The 22699-nt window shown below is 41.5% G+C and overlaps 2 protein-coding genes across 6 annotated transcripts in view; both read left to right on the top strand.

Moving 5' to 3' along the window:
- The window catches only part of LOC127412411 (synapse differentiation-inducing gene protein 1-like), a 55001-nt gene extending 34929 nt beyond the window's left edge, over positions 1-20072 (top strand). For all 3 annotated transcript variants that reach the window (XM_051648741.1, XM_051648742.1, XM_051648740.1), the window contains one exon: positions 16248-20072. In XM_051648741.1, the coding sequence (XP_051504701.1) occupies positions 16248-16406 (159 nt within the window). In that variant the 3' untranslated portion in view covers positions 16407-20072. The remainder of the gene's footprint in view (positions 1-16247) is intronic.
- LOC127412406 (prosaposin-like) overlaps positions 1-22699 on the top strand; it is a 245168-nt gene that overhangs the window by 98608 nt on the left and 123861 nt on the right. For 2 of the 3 annotated variants that reach the window (XM_051648729.1, XM_051648731.1), the window contains exon 1: positions 5787-5790. The exons of the other annotated variant lie outside the window; for it this stretch is intronic. The gene's annotated coding sequence lies outside the window, so the exon portion shown is untranslated. Of the gene's footprint in view, positions 1-5786; positions 5791-22699 lie in introns of those variants that run through there. 3 annotated transcript variants of the gene reach the window in all.

Here is a 22699-nt window from a genome sequence, read left to right on the forward strand (position 1 = left end):
CACTAAATGAAGCCTGAGTGTACATCTCGAGGCAAACGCCATGCGATGCACGCAAGAGGCGACAAAAACAAGACAGGACACCTGTGCGAGAGTTCAGCCACAAACAGACCCGACACCTTAAACCGAAGTAATCGAACCTCAGCACAACATGAAGACAGCGAGGCGCAATGCTGCCAAGATGACATAAGCCGATGCACCCACATCAATAACAGACAGACATAAATCACAAGTGTCTGGATCCCGACACAGACCAAAACTGAACCAGACAGGAAGTCAGGATCCAGATACCGTGCTCCCGACATGAAACAAGACAGACCGAAGAGCACACGGCAGGGAATACAACTGAAACCGTGCACTCACACAGAGACAGACAATGGACAACTTTGTTGTCAAGTCAAGCCATAGTCAAGTCTAGTTTATGTCAAGTTCATGTTTTTGTTAGATCACGTTTATGGTTAGGGTTTTTGGATTTCACTTATATAATAAACTGCACTTGGGTTCTCTACACTTCGTCATCGTCAATTGCCATTGCCAGAAGCATCGTTACACAGACAGACATGGGACAATAATGCCACGGTCCTGTCAGTCAAAACCCAGACTGACAGAGTGACAGGACCATGACAATTTTTTGTCAACGGTGGCTTATAAAGTGCTTCCCATGCAGGTTTTATTCCTCTCTCAACTCCAAAATAAGTTATCTTGGGGGTATCCAATCTATCCATTAATTTTCCTTTGTTCAGAACTTTAACACACAATTTATAGTTTTTCCATCAACAGATCAGAGAGCTGTATCACTCAGATCATCTTAAAGAACTATGAAGTTACTTCTTCCATTTTTTGTCTTTCTGCCAAATTAAGAAATCAATCGATTGGATTAGGTCTTTCTTCTTCATCAGTCCATTTTACAAGCAAATGTTTTTCCTCTTCAGAAAGTGCTTTCCGAAATCTGTCCAAAATCTGTCCCACTATACGAGCAGAATGGATATTCAGTCTCTCAGCCAAAGCACCCACATAAGTGAAATCAGTCCCTGCCAGCTCTGTCAGATGTTTCACAGTTATAACTTGAGCTTTAGTGAAGGTTTCGTTCAATCTTGGGGCTCCTTCCCATGTAACATCTAATCTTGCCCCATAAACAATAGGTTCCTCTAATAACCAGAACTAAGAACTTTACATACCACCTTTCTACTCCCTAATAAACGCCAAGTTTTAAAAACTTTCCCACTTTAAATTACCTGGTAATATTGGTTCTTTATTATTCCAATCACCAATTATGAGACCTGTGCCCCCCCCCCCCCAATTTATTCTTGCAGATTAAATTATTTCAAACTCTTTTGCTTACTGAGACTTTTTACTTATATCTTCTTGTCCTTGGACTACAACTTTAACATCATCTGCATAAGCAGTTAGGTGAATTGGAGGATATTCCTCTTCAATCTTGAATCCCATCAATTTAGCACGAAATTTGATCAACAAAGATTCAAGCGCTATTGAGTACAACATACCAGAAATGGAACATCCTTGTCTTATGCCACGCTCTATTTTAAAAGGAGCACTTAAGCCACCGTTGATTTTCAGGACACTTTCAGTGCCCCCATACAATACTTGTATCATTTCAATAAACTTAGAGGAGAATCCAAAAGCTTTTAATGTATTCCATAAAAACTGGTGCTCTACGCGATCAAAAGCTTTCTCTTGATCTAATAAAATAAGACCACATTTAATTCCAAAATGACTAGAGCAATCCAAAAAAATCACAAACAAATGAGATATTATTTACAATAGATCTACCAGGTAGACAATAAGATTGATCTGTGTGAATCATATTACTTTTCTTAATCTGAGAGCAAGAGCCTTAGATAGAGCGTTCATATCTGCACAGAGTAAGGACACAGGTCGCTAGTTACCCATTTCTCTTAATGAGCTCATATTATGCTAATTTACAGGTTCATAATTTTATTTTGGGGGTCTACTAGAATAGGTTTACATGCTTTAATGTTCAAAAAACACATTCTTTTTCTCATACTGTACATTGCTTTTCCTCCCTCTTCATAATCTGTCTGAAACACTCTTTTTTAACTCCTGTCTCAGTAAAGCCCCCCTTTCTGATTGGTCAGTTGGCCCAGTCTGTTGTGATTGGTCAACCGCATGTCAGAATTGTAACACCCTTTACCATAACTGAGTTTCAGGCCTCCTTAACAGCTGTAAACACTAGTGTAACGATGGTAACAGTGGCGTCTGTTTTTGCTGCACCAGTTTGAGTCCGAGTCCGAGGTTTTGCTTTCGCAGTGAAGAAAATAGCATCTTCTCGACATCGCGACAACACTAACCCAACTCATCCTGGCCTCTGCTATAACTACGTTTGTTCAAGGGCGGGCCAAATTAGCCCATAGGCTGGCATTATGCAAATGTGTTACATAGTGGCGTAGATACTTTACGGCAGACTACAATCCAGCCGTTTCATGTAGTTCTTGAGCAGTGTTGTCTGTGGGAGAGAATAACTCCCTTTTGTGTGGAATTTGTGCTTTGTAACTTTGCAGACTGTTTACATGCACAAAGAGCTATGTTACACACTAAAGGAAAGGTAAAATCCCCAAAAGCATAATAGGGCCTCTTTAAATCACCTTTTTTTGGGTATTAAAGTAAGAACAGCTCTTTTACAGCTTAATGGCAGCTGCCCCTCAGCAAGACTCTCACTGATCACTGCCAAAAGATCTGTCCCCAACACACCCCAAAAGGACTTATTAAAGTCTATAGCAGAGGTCGGAAAACTTTGACATGAAGTGCCATTTTTTATTTTCCTGGTCAATGGCAGTACCCAAGACCCCCCCACAAAAAACGTGTATGTATGTGATTTTCCGAAGTTTGAGTCCACTTGTGAAAATATTTGATTTTGCATTTTTCTATTTTAATTATTTATTTTTCATTACAAATGATATCAGTTTGAGTGAAATTTTTTAGCAAAACCTGCATGTGAAAAATCTTGCATGTGATTTTTCACCTGGCGAACGGCAGCAGCTCCTCCGCCTCCTGGGGGACGGCAGCGGGCTCCTCTGACTCATGGCGAACGGCAGCGGCTCCTCCACCTCCTGGCAAATGGCATCAGGCTCCTCCGCCTCCTGGCGAACGGCAGCAGGCTCCTCCGCCTCCTGGCGAACGGCAGCAGGCTCCTCCGCCTCCTGGCGAACCACTCCAGTACCACCTGATCATGTATCCTTGGTGTCACGATCTTCCGTCAGCAGCGAGGGCTCTCTGATGGCACATCTTCCTCCAATCCTGGGTTTCAACACCACTGTGGCAGACACGCCTCATGTTCATCGGAAAGGAGGAAGTGGGAACCGAGTTATCAACCAAAAAGATTTTTAATAAACAAAACACAACATAAAACTGCTTTTCAGCGTAACCAACACACACATCGACACACACAGCACTGTGTTTCTCCCTCTCTCCCTCTGGCGTCTCAGGCTCCTCCTTATCTCTCTCTCCTGCTGATTGGGGCAACTCAGCACCAGGCGTGCATCCTCTCCGCCCGGCCACGCCCTCCTCCTCATCACACTCATACTTTAGATTTACTGAAGTAATCACAATAAAAATTCCACAGAGGGAAGTGCTTCAAGACTATTTTTTAGTCTTAGCTATCAACCAAAAAGACTTTTAATAAACAAAACACAACATAAAACTGCTTTTCAGCGTAACCAACACACACATCGACACACACACAGCACTGTGTGTCTCCCTCTCTCCCTCTGGCATCTCCAGCTCCTCCTTATCTCTCTCTCCTGCTGATTGGGGCAACTCAGCACCAGGCGTGCATCCTCTCGGCCCGGCCACGCCCTCCTCCTCGTCACACTCATACTTTAGATTTACTGAAGTAATCACAATAAAAATTCCACAGAGGGAAGTGCTTCAAGACTATTTTTTACTTCATATTGTTTCAGCTGTCATTTCTGTTCTGTTCAACAAAAAATTAAGAGCAAGATTTCCAGTGGATAGCTTTTTCCAGAGGATAGGTTAGAGTTAGGTAAGTAATGATAAGAAGGTCATAAACTGTTCAGTTCAAGCTTTTGTATAATATTTAGAGAAAGGTTGATTAACTTTAAATTGACAACACAAACAAATTGGTGAATCAGAGTTTTGATTCACTGAAACAGTTGGAACTGATTCAAAGAAATGAATTGAATTTACCAACTCTAATGCCATTTTTGAGACCCAATCATTGATATTCATGATATATTGTCTTTTTTACATCTAAAAAGTGTTTTTAGGAGGCCACTGATAATAAAAATCATATTAAAATCATACACATAAGCATATTTTGTCTTGGTCTGAACTTTTTGTGACTTTAGCAAGCTGAGGCATTCAGTGTGCAAATCTTGATTTTTAGGCACATTTTATTATTATTTAAAAAAAGTAGTATTTAATTGCTTTAAACAAACGTTGTAATTGTGCTTCAGTGGGTCTCTGAGGGTTAAATCAGAGACACTGGACATAAAAACTCTTAAACTCTGGTGCATTTTTGCCCAATGGCCTAAATAAAATAAAAAAAAGACTCCAATTGTTATTAAATAATATTGCATGTGTTTATAATCTTATGATAAACTGATTTATTTATTTATTTTTTAAAAACTTTTTTTGTTGTTGTCCTAATTTGTAAACATGTAGTTATGGTTCTGTTCATTCTACCACACTTTGAAAAGTCAAATTTTATTCCACTAGATGGAAGTAAGCACTAGAAAAAAAATTCTCTATCACATTCCAGCACATTATACAGATCTGAAATATAGGTGGCACTCTAATGCATTTTAGCCCTCAAAGATGTGCTCGTCCATAGACATTCAGTCTAATTTTATAAAGTTTTATCATCAATAGTTGAAAACATATTTGTCTGATGATTTGTTTTGCATGCTTTTCCTTCTGGATGGCACATTTTATTCTGGACATCTAATATATAACATTAGATTATTCAACCAAGCAAGCTCACAGACAAGTAAACAATGGCTCAATTTTTAGACAACTTCCTAAGGTAAGCTATTTGGGGCTTTCAGCCGCAGTTATTGGAGCATAAAATAGACTTTGTATTTGAAGTCTTACAGAAATCATATTTCACATTGTGATTCTTTTGAAAATCTTTCGAACTGTGGTATTAGGGCAACAAGACAACTGTACAGTCACATTCCTGAGAGTGAGAGCTTTCATTTGATATATGACTTGCCAATTTATGTTCTATGTGAATGACTTTTATGTTTATATAAATATTTCTACCCCATTTCCTCTGGGGGGTGCTAATTTTCAATGCAAATGTTTTGAGGCCTTATTTTGTTATTTTAAGGAACATAAATGCAGAAGTGATCTCTGATCTCTCAGTTATCTCTGAAAAGTTCAGATTCTAAACTCTCAAATGATTACTCATATGCCTGACTTATGTATATGGAGATTTTAAAGTTTTAAGCGGAATTTATTATTTTTGCGATATAGCAGTGGGGCCTTGGACCCACCAGCGGGGTCTAAAGAGTTTAAGGGGTTATGACATGGCCTTTAGAAAACGTAATGGCCAAATAGTGCATTAAAATCATTGTAACATTCATAACGTTGCTTAATCATTGTCAATCAATTAAAATATTTTTAATCAATATCCAAAAAATCTGTATTTCATGAGAAAATATATAATATATTTAATATATATTATAATTAAATAATTATAAAGAACTGCATTTATAAATTATAAATATGTATAATAAATATAATAATTCAGATAATTAAAAGAGATTACAATATTGTGGCATCATAAACAGCATTTTTAGGATGTGTCAAAACAAATGTCACAAGACCCATGCAGTCAGATTTGCGCTTCGTCCAGCTGTGTTTGAACACAAAAACGCCTCCTCATCTTGTGTTGTCTGCTGTCTGTAAGTGTGGTTTGTTGCATATACAGCTGTAGTTGAGCTTACTGCCCACTGCTGACTGAGACTCGCAAAAACATGAAGGTGGTACTTCAAACTTGAACTGCTCTTGAAATGGTAGGAATATTTCCTATTATGGGTCCGAGGGCATGATTAATTGTGCAATTTGAATTCATGTGTTTGTAAAAGGTAAAGGATGGGCAAGGAAGAGGCGGCAACCGACAGAACAGTCAACATAAACTTTAATGACAGAAATGAACTTAAAACAACATAAAACACATAGATGCGCACCCACACAGCGGCCGCGTGTGTCTCTTTCTCTCCCGAACTGGCATCTCCAGCTCCCCTTTATCTCTCTCTCTCCCATTGATTAGTTGACTCAGCGCCGGCCATGCACCCTCATGGCCCGACCACACCCTCCTCCTCATCACAGTGTTGTTATTTTTTTTTTCTTCTATTAATTATATATTGCCAACAAAATAATGGCAAATATATCATGAATATTCTATATATCACCCAGCCCTTGACCCAGGCAAAGCAAAATGAAAATTTGAGATTTGTGATCTAGGTCAAGCATGCTTTTGTTACTTCCTCATGTTGACTAGGTCTGAAGTACCTGTATTGTGATTGGCCGCTAAATGTGAGGGCAAGTTCAATATGGCACGATTAGCATCTTCAGGTTATTTTTGTGGTCCGGTCTGTTTGATGAATGTTTACATAGGCAAAGATGAAAGACAGAAGCCTACAGACAAACAGTCCAGCTTTTCTCTGCATGCAGTTTCTACCATTATACAATAAATCAACAAAATAGATGGAGCACTGTCTCAGTACGGTCAGGAAGTAGCATTTGTAAGCTAGCAGGGGAAGGAAAACAAGCAGAGGGTGTTGAGCTGTATATGAATTCATCAAAAATATCTGTCCTTAATCTTGGCAACATTTCCTGGACTTCAAAGGCTGCCGGGCCCCGTAGGAGAGCTCTGAGTCATGCACTCTTATTATTTATGCACTAGCTCTTTACCATGTGCAGCTCTCTGTCAGTCTGCTGCTGGAGAGCATCCAATTAATCATTTCTCTTCTGTTTTCTTCAGTGGAATCTCTCTCTATGCGTTTCTCTTGTGCGATCTTACTCCTGCTGCTCCTTTTCAATAGACCAGGCTTATTTTCGTACACTAAAACTAATACTGTGCTCTAACCAAACATGATGCGGTAATTCCAGCGACAAGCAATTTGTCTGAACATGACACTGACAATCACAGCCAATCACAACATATTTGATGTTTTACGTACTGAGAATTTGGATTTTGGACCAGTGAGCTCACATTGGACGTTTCACAGAAAATATTTTTGGTTATAAATTCTAATTCAGATGTCTATATTTCCATGTTTATTGTTGCACTCAAGTCATACACTTAGCACCACACGTTTCTTCCTTACAACAACTAAGTGAATCGTTAGTCATAGAAATGAAATGTACAAATGAACTTAATTCATGTTTTAAAGGTATTGTACATGAATAATATTATTTAAGAAATGTATAGCCCAAGTAATGTACAGTACTTCTTATTTGAAAGTCCTCATTAGTAAGTCACTTTGGATAAATGACTAAATGTAAATGTGCATGTAAATTTAAGTCAGTAATTGTAATCTCATACATTAATTTAAAATGCAATGTGCTACACTACTTTTTGACTAGAAAGTAATTACTGTAGATTACAGTAACTATTTAATTTGTAATCAGATTACACCCACACTGCATAGAAGAGAAACCTTTTAGCTCTTGTCACTTTATTATGTCATGTCTGGTTTGACATGGTATAAGACAAAAATTATTGATTTAAAAACAATTTTATACACTGATACACTGAAAAAATAAAGCAATACACCATAGAGTACCGTTCAGAGCATTACTAAAAAGTGGAAAGCGCATGGGACCACCAAATTCTTGCCTAGATCAGGCTGTTCCTCCAAACCGGATGACTGTGCTAGGATGAAATTGATCAGGGAAGTTATCAAGAGGCCAAAGGCAACTTTGAAGGATTTACAAGCCGTTTTGGCTGAGATTGACCGGTCTGCACATGTGACAATAATCTCCCAAGCTTTACACAAAGCTGGCCTGTATGGCAGGGTGGTAAGAAAGAAGCCTCTTCTGAAAAGTGCCATACTAAATCTAGTTTGCACACTGTGAAAAAACACTTGGAGGATTCTGATGCCATGTGGCAAAATGTTTTATGGTCATATGAGACAAAAATATAACTTTTTGGATTGAAATCCAAGTGCTATATCTGGAGAAAACATCCTGGTTACTTTCGTAACCTCCGTTCCATGATGGAGGGAACAAGACGTTGTGTCAATGTAGTGACACTAGGGGTCACTCTTTGGAGCCCCAAACACCTCTGCTTTTTAAAAAAAAGGCCAATGAGAACTGCGAGTGGAATTTGCATGCCACTCCCCCAGACATACGGGTATAAAAGGAGCTGGTACGCAACCACTCATTCAGGTTTTGTGCTGAGGAGCTGAGACCAGGTCCCGGCCATTTCAGCGGGTAGTACAGCGTTGTGGCAAGAGGGACACAACGTCTCATTCCCTCCATCAGGGAACGGAGGTTACAAAAATAACCAGTACGTTCCCTGTCTGTCACTCACTCGACGTTGTGTCGATGTAGTGACACTAGGGATCCCTATACAAAATGCCACAACTATCTGAACTGTGTTACGTGAACTGGTGGTGTGTGATGGGCAGACCGCTGTGTGCCTCGTAGCCAGCACACCAGGCCGTCACATAACCTCCCCCGACGCTCTTATGAGTGTCGAACGGTCCATCAGGAACAAGTCAACTGCCCAACTATAGGGACAGGCTAGCCCAGCCGAGGCTTCTTTTCCTCTCTTTTCTCCCCAAAAAGAGTGGAATTTGTTAACTGACTGGGAGCCATAAGTGTCTGTGTCAGGGGATGTCCCTCCCAAGGGGAAGACACCGCAGAGACCACACCCCGCCCAAAAAGGGGGGGGGGGTATTTTGAGTGGAATACGTCACATGGTCTTACCAAGTCTTGTCAGAAGTATGTCAAGTGGAGAGGTCCCATGGTAGATCCTACCCCAAAGGGGAGGAGTTTCTACAGAGCATGGTGACCGGGGGCAGAGGGGCCTCTGCTCAAGGAAGACGCAGTTTGCCGACAGGGAAACGATTTTGCGGAAGATATCACATGGGGTCACCTTCAGGGAACCAGCACTTGTGGAGCACCTACCTCAGTACAGGGGCTCATAAACGCATTTACTGGGCTGGTCAGCAAGTTTCTCCTCAAACTCAACTGCAAGAGGGCTAAGGAGGAAAGTCATCCAGGGAACACTGTCTGTGAACATGACTGGGAGTCAAGAGTGCATGTCTTCACCTCAAGGGAGGGGAAAGGCGCTATGCGCAAGCGGTACACCCGGCCAGTTGTCCCGGAACTTACCTGCTCACGCCTGCCAATACACGGGATGAGACCGGCTCAACCTGAAGATTGTAGAACCTCGCAAAGGTGTTGGGTGTTGCCCAGCCCACTGCTCTGCAGCTGTCTGCCAAAGAGGCGCCACTGGCCAGGGCCCAGGAGGCCACCTCACTCCTGGTAGAGTGGGCTCGTAACCCCGCAGGGGGTGGCTTGTCCTGATCCTGATATGCCATCACAATGGCATCAATGACCCAGTGGGCGATCCTCTGTTTGGAGACAGCGCTTCCTTTCCGCTGTCCACCAAAGCAGACAAAGAGCTGCACAGAGCTACTAAGGCTCTGCGTGCGATCCAAATAGATGCGTAAAGCTCGCACTGGACACAGCAACACCAAGGCTGGGTCTGCCTCCTCCTGGGGCAGCGCTTGCAGCTTCACCACCTGATCCCTAAAAGGGGTCGTGGGAACCTTGGGCACATAGCCCGATCGGGGTCTCAGGATTATGTGAAAGTATCCCGGACCGAACTCCAGGCATGATTCGCTAACAGAGAACGCCTTCATGTCCCCTACCCTTTTGATGGAAGTGAGCGTAGTCAGGAGGGCAGTCTCCAAAGAGAGTGCCTTAAGCTCAGCTGACTCAAGGGCTCAAAGGGAGCTCTCTGTAGACCCTGAAGGACTACAGAGAGGTCCCATGAGGGGACGAGGCATGGTCTGGAGGGATTCAACCTCCTGGCGCCTCTCAGGAACCTGATGATCAGGTCGTGCTTCCCTAAGGACTTACCGTCCACTGTGTCGTGGTGTGCCGCTCTAGCGGCTACATACACCTTCAAGGTGGAGGGGGACAGCCGCCCTTCCAACCTCTCCTGCAGGAAGGAAAGCACTGATCCGACTGCGCATCTCTGGGGGTCTTCGCATCGGGAAGAACACCACTTAGCGAACAGATGCCACTTCAAGGCATACAGGCGCTTCGTAGAGGGGGCCCTAGCCTGAGTGATGGTGTCTACCACTGCGGGTGGTAGGCCGCTTAAGTCTTCCGCATCCCATCCAGGGGCCAGACGTGAAGATTCCAGAGGTCTGGTCACGGGTGCCAGATGGTGCCCCGTCCCTGAGAAAGAAGGTTCTTCCTCAGGGGAATTCACCGGGGGGGGGGGGGTGTTGCGAGGAGCGTGAGGTCCAAGAACCACGTCTGGGTGGGCCAGTAGGGTGCTGCCAGGATGACCTGCTCCTCGTCCTCCCTGTCCTTGCACAGGGTCTGTGCAAATAGGCTCACTGGGGGAAACGCATATTTGTGAAGTCCAGGGGGCCAGCTGTGTGCCAGCATGTCTATACCGAGAGGTGCCTCCGACAGGGCGTACCAGAGTGGGAGGATTCTTGGGAGGCGAACAGATCTACCTGTGCCTGCCCGAATCGACTCCAAATCAGCTGGACCACCTGAGGGTAACCTGCCGTGACAGCGCGTCCGCTGCAGTGTTGAGGTCGCCCGGGATGTGAGTGGCTCGCACCGACTTGAGGTGCTGCTGACTCCAGAGGAGGAGACGGCGGGGGAGTTGTGACAAACAACGGGAGCGCAGACTGCCTTGACAGTTGACATATTCTACCATTGCCGTGTTGTCTGTCCGAACTAACACATGCTTGCCCTGGATCAAGGACCGAAACCTCTGCAGGGCGAGCAGAATTGCCAGCAACTCGAGGCAGTTGATGTGCAAACGCAGCCGCGGGCCCGTCCATGAGCCAGCGGCTGCGTGCCCATTGCATACAGTGCCCCAGCCCGTTTTGGAGGCGCCTGTCGTAACCACGACGCGCCTGGAGACCTGCTCTAGGGGAACGCCTGCTCGTAGAAACATGAGGTCGGTCCAAGGGCTGAAGAGGCGGTGACAGATTGGCGTGATGGCCACGCGATATGTCCTGCGGCGCCATGCCCATCTCGGGACTCGAGTCTGAAGCCAGTGCTGAAGCGGTCTCATATGCATCAACCCGAGTGGAGTGGCCACCACTGAGGATGCCATATGCCCCAGGAGCCTCTGAAACAGTTTCAGTGGAACCGCTGTCTTCTGTCTGAACGCCTTCAAACAGGTCAGCACCGACTGTGCGCGCTCGTTCGTGAGGCGCGCCATCAACGAAACTGAGTCCAACTGTGTAAAGCCCAGTTCAGTACTCGCAGGTCCAAGATTGGCCGCAACCCACCGCCTTTTTTCGGTACAATGAATTAGGGGCTGTAAAACCCCTTCTTCATCTCGGCCGGAGGAACAGGCTTTATTGCATCCTTCCGTAGGAGGGTAGCGATCTTCGTGCGCAAGGTAGCAGCGTTCTCGCCCTTCACCGAGGTGAAGTGGATACCGCTGAACCTGGGCGGATGCCTGGTGAACTGAATCGCGTAGCCGAGTCGGACGGTCTGGATCAGCCATCGCGACGGATTGGAAAGCGCAAGCCACGTGTCCAAGCTCCGGGCGAGGGGGACCAAGGGGACAATCTCGTTGGACGTACCGGCGGGTGGGGCCTCGCGGCGGGGCGGAGCCTGAGGTGCCACGCCATGTTGTGGCTGTGCTGAGTTCAGGGACATCGAAGCACTTACCTGGCTCCTTGTGACCACCCCCAGAACAGCTTGGGTACTGCAGCCACTTGGGCATGTGGTGAAATTAAATGAGAAGGCAACAAAAGATTCTCCTCCCGGCCCTCCACCTGGGGATGGAATGGTCTGCTTACCAGCTCCAAGGCAGTGGGTTTCGTCGTCCCTGGGTCACCGGTCTCAGGGGCACTTTGAAGCCTATCGTGGGTGCTTGGCAGCCGGCTGTGAGACGGGTGGCATCTGCTTCCTGCAGTGGGCTCCACGCCGGGGCCGGGCCGAAGGGGCGGGCTGCGGCGGAGCCGGTGCAGTCACCGCAGGGGGACACCCTTGGCGACAAGCACGCGGGGTGTGGGATCTTGAGCCGCGCCAGGGCAGGATGTGCTGGATAGCCTCCGTCTGCTGCTTCACCATCGAGAACTGCTGGGCAAAGTCTGGAATCATGAAATTAATTGTGATTATTTATTTTAATCTATTGACTCTACTAGTTTCTTGGGGGAGGGGTCCTTCAAATTCTGTCTTGGACAAAGAGCGACCTTGGAGTCAAAAAGTTTGAGAACCACTGCATGAAATAAAAACTAAACTGTAGCTAATAAAGCCATTGCTGAAACAAACTAAAAATAAACTGAAATTAAAAATACACTTTAAAATAGTAGTTATACAAAAATGAATTGGAAAAAGCAAAACTATAATAATCTTGTTTGAACTGATTCACGTAAATTAATTGAACTTACCAAAAGCATTATTGCTACTGTACTTTGTATTAGAGACACTATTACAACAGTTTTAACACTTTTAACGGTCTACATTTTAAATCTATTTTAAAGCTGGTTTTAAAATCTGCAAAAATCTAATATGGCAGAGGCTATTTGCACTAAGTGATAAGATGCTATTTAATAGTGTAAATAGCATCTTATCACTTACTGCATATAGCTAAAAAAATATTAGTGAAAATAGCAACAAAAAGCATCTTCTTTGCACTAAGTGCAAATAGTGTTAGATGCTATTTGATGCTCTTAATGAAATAATAACACACAGTATAGTGGCATCACTGTAGCATATTTATTGTGTTTATTTAGAGTACCACAGACACCCTACACCAATCCCTTCCCCTAACCCTAACATTCCCTTACAAAAATTAACCATGGTTTTACTATAGTAACCACAGTATCACCATGGTATTTTGCAATTAAATCATAGTAACCACAAAATATTTTTTTTGACTGGAAACAGAACAGGTGTAACTTTGTTTTTGTTTTTGTTTTTTAAAGAAATGGTAACATTTCTTCTTCCCTGAAGTAATAACAAAAATATACACTTTAATATACATTTTATGCTATTTATATCTTATTTACCTGTATATTTCTAAATTACATCCAGTGCTGGGTAGTAATGGATTACATGTAATCTGGATTATATAATCAGATTCCAAAAATCAAGTACTTGGATTAAATCATATTTTAAAATACTCATAATCGGACTACAGTTACATTTTATAGATTACATGATTACATATTAGCAAGGCAACACAGTAAATTGTTAATAATTTATTAATCATTTTCAGATCAATATCATCATATTCTTACCCCGAAGTCTTACAGATGAACATTTTGAGCATGTGCTCCTTTTACGTTACAACAGTCAGATATGCACCTCAGCTAAGGAATAGGTGATGGACTATTACTAAGACCTAGCTTTGTCATTGCTGTTGATTTCAGGTTCACTGAATGAACTAGATATGTTTTTATATATATATATATATATATATATATATATATACAGTGGCGGGCTGTGCATTTTAAATCTAGGCCTTCAGTGTGATTCATGCCATTAAGAAAACACAGTTTCACAATGAATAAGACACCCAATGCCTTTGGGCATCATACATTATGTCGCAGATAACTAGTAATACCAATTGACATTTTAAAAAAACGTCCACGCATGAAAGCCAGAACTTGAAACGACACTTAATGATCAAGCAAGCCTAAATTTAACTGCAGCATGACGGTTTGTGAAATGAACGTCTCCCGAACAGACATTCAAAAATCATAATTTTTCATATGAATCTACTAAGGAGGTCTATAATACCTGGAAAAATCTATCTAATAATATTTGTGATTTAAATGTTGCTTGCAATACATTTCGTTTCGTCAGGGTACCCGGTTATGCTGCGTTCCATTCAAGTTGGATGTTGGATATTCCTACTTGATATCTCCGACAATAAATGCATTCCATTCCCAGATATTCAGAACTGCAATGCTCCCGTTTGCATAGCAGGGGTTTGACTCTCATTAGAGATGTCTCCTAGCAACCCAACTGATAAACAATGCTGCAGCGCTAGCATTTGTGCTTCAGGTGTACAATTATCAAAAGAGATTATAATGTTTTATATACCTGTTTCTGCAGGCGTTTGTTAAACAAGGTTTAATATCATGTAATGTGGAAACAAACTCATTTATTGATATTACTTAATAAAGTGAATGTTTATCACTTACTTTGTATATCTCCCTGAGTGTCCACATGTTTGTGTGACATCATGCCCCTGCATCTCAGCGAAATCAGAGTTGAGAATTTCTGCACGAGCCTACAAGTTGCAATTCTGACTTCGAGATGCACTTTTCCTATTAGGAAGTTGCCAAATCCAACTTTCTGAGTTGAATGGAATGCAGTACTACTTTTCAAAACTTAACATGACACTGAATGCTCCAGCAGCCTAATTTACACTTAGAAAACTCCTGATGTTGCTATAACAATGCAAAAAGCACTTACCAATTTACTTGAAGTGAAAATCAGTCCTCCTTTCCTGTTTAATAAATTAAGCAATCACACAGTCATGCAGAACAGCTCCTGTTTTTAAATCCATAAGGATCTCTTTCTCAACGGCAATACCAGCAGTGATGACAGCCGACTCATCAGACAGCTTGATCATACACTTTTTGCTCTTGAATTATGTACATCATTTAAAGCGTGATTGCATCACTCAAGGCCAGCTAGAAGGCCTCGACCGGTTTAGTTGCTCATTCATTTGCACTGTTTAGGGATTCTGAAGAAATTCTGAAGGCCTGAAGGGGTGGAGCCCAAACTCACGCACTGCTTCGGCTTCGGGCATGCGATTTGTGAAACAGTTGTCACACTTTGCTTGTAAGCATCAAGGAATAAATTCTGACTGGATAAACTAAATAGTTTTTCTCTATTTGTTTGTAGATTAATTCAGAGTGGAAAGCGCCACTGTATATATATTTCTTACTACCTCAACAATGGTGTGCAGCTCATACACTGAATTTAACTGCTTCAAAGGATCTAGTGGATGCCATCTCTAAGGGTCCTGCCCACAGGGTACACAAATTCAACTGCAAAATGTGCAGCAATATGAAACAAAGCCCATCGCTCTACTGTTGCTGCTGATGCAGTGGAGTCTTTGGAATATGGACTATGATTAAGCAGTAAGGGTTAAACGTGTTTCAGTGTTTTTAGGTGAAAGCTTTGACATATAGGCAACCTCGTTGCTGTTGATTTTATGGTCATTCATTTTCTTTCATTGTATGTTGATTTTATGGTCATTAATGTTTGAATGCTGCTATTGTTTTATGCACTTAAAATGAAGTTGATGTCTCAGTGACATTTACGTTTGTTTATTTAATTTAATACGTTTATTTAATTTAAGTAATGTTTAATGCACTTTTAAAAAATGTCATTAGGAGTTGTTTTTTTTGTGAGGCTCTTTTTTGTAAGTAATAGGGAATGGAATACATTTTCTTCCTTTTTGTACTTTTATGTTAAAATGATTATCCTACTCAAATGCATGTGACATAAAATATAATAGAATTAGGTCGAAAGTAATCCAAAAGTAATCCAAAGTAATCGGATTAGATAACCCCAAATGTTTAATCTATGAGATTGTTACAGATTGCATTTTTTGTCATGTAATTTGTAATCAGTACCTGATTACAATTCACAAGTAATCCACCCAGCACTAATTACACCCAGGAAAAACGCACATCCACACCGTATTTACACACTACTATGCCACTGTAGCGACACTTGGGGTGCAGTTTGTCTTTCATTTGTTTGTTTCTACTAGGCTATTTCAGTGCTACTCTGTTTACACCTAGTGCAAATAGTCAATCCGATCTAATATTTGAGAGTCACAAGACAAGGAAGGATTATAAAACTAGTGTAGTGACTAGCATGAAAAGCGCATTAAGATCATTGCAATAATTACATTTATTGCTACCGACATTTCAAGTAAATTTGACAATCGTATTAAAATAAAAACACATTTTAAAATGTAAAACTATAATAAACTTGCACTGGTCTTACAGTACATGTCAATGTTTGCTATTTCTGTCTTCTTGTCTCTCACGCAGACAAACAAAGCGGTGACTAAAGGGGACTTTCACCACGCCAGCTCCAGCTCCAGACGTGCACTTTTCTTCGCTGTGCTATCCATCACCATCGGGACTGGCATCTACGTGGGTGTGGCTGTGGCCCTTATCGCATACCTCTCCAAAAACAATCTCTTGTAGCCTTCCCATGCATACCCCAATCTTACCTTTCAGCAAACAGACAGAGTTCACTATAAGGCCAGCTGAGCTGTTTGGGAAAACACACAATGGTCACGATATGGGACTCACCAGCAATGTGTTCCACTCCTGCACTTTTAAGAGTTGCCCCATTTGATTGGGAAGATCATCCTTTTTTTTTATCCCCTTTTCTCCCAATTTGGAATGCCCAGTTCCCACTACTTAGCAGGTCCTCGTGGTGGCGCGGTTACTCACCTCAATCCATGTGGCGGAGGACAAGTCTCAGTTGCCTATGCTTCTGAGACAGTCAATCCACGCATTTTATCACGTGGCTTGTTGTGCATGACACCGTGGAGACTCACAGCATGTGGAGGCTCTCTGCGATCCACCCACAACTTACCATGCGCCCCAATGAGAGCGAGAACCACTAATCGTGACCACGAGGAGGTTACCCCATGTGACTCTACCCTCCCTAGCAACTGGGCCAATTTGGTTGCTTAGGAGACCTGGCTGGAGTCACTCAGGGAAGATCATCATTTGCGCAAATGTCATGATCACCTTTCAGCATTTTTCCATCATGTGACCGTGTGTCATGTGACATCACCAGTATTGTTTGTTATGCTAACTGTTTGTGAAACGGCAAATCTAATGCTACTCATATGAAATTTTAGCAGTTAAAGTCAACACGAAATCAAAATTACTTGGTTACTACACATACAGAAAAAGCATTTTTGCAAGTTACATAAATTGCTAAAAATTATCTTATCAGCATGAAATAAACTAGATATGCCAACTTTTCACAATCCAATACATTTCAGATGGATTAAAAAAGCAGAGAAAAAAACTAGTCCCGTCCTAGTGTTGAATATCCTGTTTCGCTTTGTAGGTGCTACTGGTTGTTTAAATCAGTTTTACTATCAGAAATAATCGATAATTAATTGTTATTAATTATGGAATAATCAAATAACAATTAAATAACTAAATAGAATTTAACAAACTATTCTCCAGAAATGATCAATAATTAATTGTTATTAATTATGGAATAATCAAGTAGCTAAATAGTAATTAAATAGAATTTAATTCATTAAACTCTATTCTCGGGGCACCACTCTTTGAAAAGAGAAAAATGATAGCAAGTTACTGACTGAGTCTCATAGAATAAAATCTACCCTGTAGTTTGAGTGTCTTAATTGTTAATCAAAATAATCAAAGGGGAAACCTAGTTCAATTATTTTGATACGCAAATCCAACAGTAATCTAGTTACAGTTAGTTTCTAATACCAACAACATAATAGTACTCTGAGGTAACTTGGGAGTTCTTCACGTGGCAGAGGTTGGCTTCAACACAACATTCAAACAAAAACAAACAGGAGTACTTATAATATAACAAGATTTATTATAAACAAGCAGTAGTGAACACAGCCAATACTATCCGAATATAATCCAGTTAAAATCAATGATATCCTAAGCTAACAGTGGAGCTATATGCTAGTGTGTGTGTGTGTGTGTGTGTGTGTGTCCCGGTGTGGTAACCAAGGAATCAAAATGGAGGATCAGATTCAAAATGGAGGGTTAAATCCAAAATGAAGCTAATACCACGTGTGGGTGGAAATGAGCGGACACACTAAGGGACTGACGGAACAGGCGGGAGAATTTGGCGGCCAGCCAGTGAACACAGCCAATACTATCTGAATATAATCCAAAAATAAAATCAATGATATCCTAAGATAACAGTGGAGCTATATGATAGTGTATGTGTGTGTGTGTGTGTGTGTGTGTGTGTCTAGGTGTGGTAACAAAGGAATAAAAAAAAATGGAGGATCAGGTTCAGAATGGAGGGTTAAGTCCAAAATGGAGCTGATCCCATGTGCGAATGGAAATGAGCGGACACACAAAGGAACTGACGAAACAGGCGGGAGAATTTGGTTCACCAGCCTGAGTCGAACACGAACTGAGGCGCCGCTCACTCAATGAATATCAATGAGAGAGAGAGAGTGAGAGCGAGCGGGAGCGAGGAAGAATGCATGCAGTTTAGTTAAGGGTAACCGCTCGTAACAGCGGGACTGAATTACTAGTTCAAATCACTCAACAAAACAAACGTAACCCCAAAAGAAACTAAAACAAATATCCCCACTTGAAACAGCGAGCAGAGTTTAACATACAGATATATATATATTCAAAACATCAGCATTTAGAATCAAAAATACGATTTAGATTCACAAGAAAAGTCACAGTTTCTAAACTAAATCTGCCCAGATATCAAGCCTTACTTGGGAAATCCTGTGTGATTTCAGTAGGTTTGTCCGTTGGAATTCCTGTTGCATTGAGCGGTCAGGAGAAACGGTCTGGATGGTTCCTTGTCTTACGCTCGTTAGCGGAAAGACGCGTCTCTGCTTTATTCTTCGGATCCAGCGGTGGGGAAGAATGCAGATAGTCAACGTTGAATGAAAAAGAGGGAGAAGGGAAACTGGTCGCCTTTCCGTTTTTCAAAATGAATTCACTGTTGCTTTACAGTGAAACTGAACCGGTTGATATAAGTATACTATAAGACTTGAACAAAGCTAAGTTAATCTTACTCTACCGTGGCCAAATGGCGAGGTTAGAAAAACGTGGTCACTTTGTTCTCAGTCCAAACGGAGGGAAAACTCCTTCAGTACGTGCACAGTACAGATGTCCCTTTAGAGCCAGGCAGAGCTTAGCACAGAGAGAGCGAAATTCATCTGTCCGCGGGTTTTGTTGACGAGATGACGTCATCGGTCGTAGGCCACTCGACCAATGGCTTTTAAGCCTGGGTCCATGGGCGGGACTTCGCATCCAGTTGTGAATTTGTGAAGGACCTTGGGAAACTGAGTTCAATGTCTCTCCTTTTGACCATAGAACAAAGGGCCATGCGGTCTCTGCTGCCATTTTAAGTGGGCCAAGGCCCTACACCTTGCATATATATCAGATAACAGAAGTAAAATGAGTTACAAACACGGTTTCATGTTGACTTTAATCTCAGTTTGTCACAAACACAACATTTAGGATGCCGATCTAAACTGTCAAAAGATCTAAACAATCAATGATTTTACTGAATGTTTTTTTGGGGTGTGTGATGCTTATCGAGAACACAGTCTATATGAAGTGCCAAAGTGCTTTCAAGCATTTTTAATAAGAGCTACTGAATCTCAAGGTCTGTTACTCTCTTTTTGATATTACATACACTAAATGAACATAAAGCCATATAGATGGATTTTCTTAAGTACTCTGTAAATATGTTCTGATGCTTTCAGTTTCTATATGTCATTGTATAAAGCTGTAAATGAGTTTGCTGTCAAATTGTCTCCCATTATCTGGGAACCACCTCAAGTGTCATCCAGGAAAAACGTCTAAATTTTCACAAAAATGTTACACTGTTTATGCGTATTGGTGTGCATGTAAACACACTGAATGAATTAAATTACAGTGTAAAATTGTCTGAACAGTTAGGTGACATGTAAAATGCCATCAACAATACAAAAAAACAAAAACAAAAACAAAAAAAAAACTAGAAAAGGAAACTTTGGAAAGACAAACTTTGATGCTGGATTGAGAAAGCCTTTTCTGAATGTTTACATGAGTATTGCGGGCAGATGGATGGATGATTACTTAATCCTTTAAAAACGGACAGCAACATTTGTCCCTTGACTAGTTCTGTCTCTGTTCTCTTTCCTTAATTTTTCATTCAAGTACAGTAGCTCCCATGGGACGGCTGAATCACTAATCACTTTTGCATATTTCATAGTGGCAGATATATCATCACAGTTTGCCAGAGACATTAGCTATACCTCAACTTCAAGGTGATTCATGTATTTTACATGCAGGGAGGACTGAAAGTAGGATCTGTATTCAGCTATCCTACTAAAGCAGCATGGGCTTCTCTCTATAGATGGTGATTAAATGACAAACAAATTGCTTCTTAATTAAGGAAACTCTCATATTGCCAGAGCAGGATGCTCATCTAGACATAATAAATTATTAGCTGTGGATGGAAAGACAAAATTGAGAGAGTGTGCATGGGTGGGGAAGGAGGGGGTGAAAGGGGATGTAATTGAGGCATAACATGTCAATGAACCTTTTTAATCATAGATTTTAGGTTAAAATTTATAGGAATGTATAAGGTAAAGTGTTTATTTTAGGTGCTGTACTTGGTCACCATTTGTCTTAAAGGAGAAGTTCACACAAAAAATGTTATTTACATTCTTCTGTAGCATTCTGCCCAAGATCATCTTTTGTGTTACATGGAAGAAAGTCATATGGGTTTGGAACATGAGGATGAGTAAACAATAACAGAATTTGTACTTTTTAACAAAGTCTTTCTAGCAAGTCAGTCCACTGGCGGCCATAGCTATTCCAGTCATAAAAGTACAGCTCCCATTTACTTGAATGGGGAAAGACCGAAATCTCCTAAACGGTTGGTCAAGATTATGATCAAAGAACATATTTCAAATCAGCAGTAAAATCTGACAACACCAGAATGATAAATTGTGCTTCTTTACCTCAGATTACGAAAAAAAAAAAAAAAAAAACGCAATTTCCCTGACTTGTTTAGCTAATGCGCATGCGCGTTCTCGAGTTGATTGACAGGCGATGTCTGTATCTAAAAGGTGATTGGCTCTTTTCCCTGTAAGGTGGGACTTCTTTCTACATCCGTTGATCGTTGGGCATTCCAATTTATCCCATTCATTTTAATAGAAGTAGCCCATGTCTGCTATATAGTCTCTGGTTTTAATCATCTTTTTGCCCTCACTCTATTTAAATAATGACAAATTAATCTATAAAAGTACAAGTATTTCATTTAGTCTCCCAATTAATATGGTCATGAAAACTGCATGCATAATAATGATGTTGCAAAATGCTGTTTAATATGGTTTTAGATATGGTATAAACATTTTTACACCACTTTCCAAAATAATTTCAGTGCAGCTACCCATGTAACAGCTGAATGAGTGTTTTTATTTGAATGAATCATAAACAGTGTTGAGTAAGTTACTCAAATTAGTAATCCATTACATATTACAAAATACTTACATATATAATCATATATACACTCAACGACCACTTTATTAGGGTCACCTGCACACCTACTTATTCATGCGATTATCTAATCAGCCAATCGTGTGGCAGCAGTGCAGTGCATAAAATCATGCAGATACGGGTCAGGAGCTTCAGTTAATGTTCACATCAACCATCAGTATGGGGAAAAAAATATGATCTCAGTGATTTCGAGTGTGGCATGATTGTTGGTGCCAGATGGGCTGGTTTGAGTATTTCCATAACTGCTAATCTCCTGGGATTTTCACACACAACGGTCTCTAGAATTTACTCAGAATGGTGCCAAAAACAAAAACATTCAGTGAGCGGCAGTTCTGCAGATGGAAATGCCTTGTTGATGAGAGAGGTCAACGGAGAATGGCCAGACTGGTTCGAAACCGGAGCACCAGGAGGAAACCCACCTGAACACGGGGAGAACATGCAAACTCCACACAGAAAGACCCTGAGTGAGCCGGGACTTGGACTGGGTACCTTCTTGCAGTGAGGTGACAGTGCTACCCACTGAGCCACAGTGCCGCCAACTCAGATAAGCACTCTGTAAAATTGTAGTGAGCAGATAGCATCTCAGAATGCACAACACGTCAAACCTTGAGGTGAATGGGCTACAACAGCAGAAGTCCACGTCAGGTTCCACTTCTGTCAGCCTACAACAGAAAACTGAGGCTGCAGTGGGCACAAGCTCACCAAAACTGGACAGTTAAGACTTGAAAAACATAGCCTGGTCTGATGAATCTCGATTTCTGCTGAGGTACACAGATGGTAGGCCCACTGCAGCCTCAGTTTTCTATTCTTGTTTTGAAGCAGAAAAACTTTTTTGTACCCGTAATTAATGTTAGATGTATAAACCTCAGGAGAAAAATTTTCAGTTCAATACAAATTTATTTGTATAACGCTTTTCACAAAAGAATATCATCCCAAAGTAGCTTTACATATAATATTGTCTTATGACCCCTTTGAGAAGGCGAAAAAAGTGGTGAGGAGAAATTAGAATAATAGAATAAAATCAGAGCATATGGAAGAAGTAACAATTTCAAATTGAGTATATGTTACCTTTATAACATACACAGCCCCCTGGGGGTTCCCGGACCACAGTTTGAAAACCCATGGCTTAATATACAAAGAAAGAGAGAGAGAGAGAGAGAGAGAGAGAGAGAGAGAGAGAGAGAGAGAGAGAGAGAGAGAGAGAGAGAGAGAAAGCTTACAGCATCATCTGTTACAGAGAT

Source organism: Myxocyprinus asiaticus, chromosome 21 (genome assembly GCF_019703515.2).
Source record: "Myxocyprinus asiaticus isolate MX2 ecotype Aquarium Trade chromosome 21, UBuf_Myxa_2, whole genome shotgun sequence".
Classification (NCBI taxonomy): Eukaryota; Metazoa; Chordata; class Actinopteri; order Cypriniformes; family Catostomidae; genus Myxocyprinus; species Myxocyprinus asiaticus.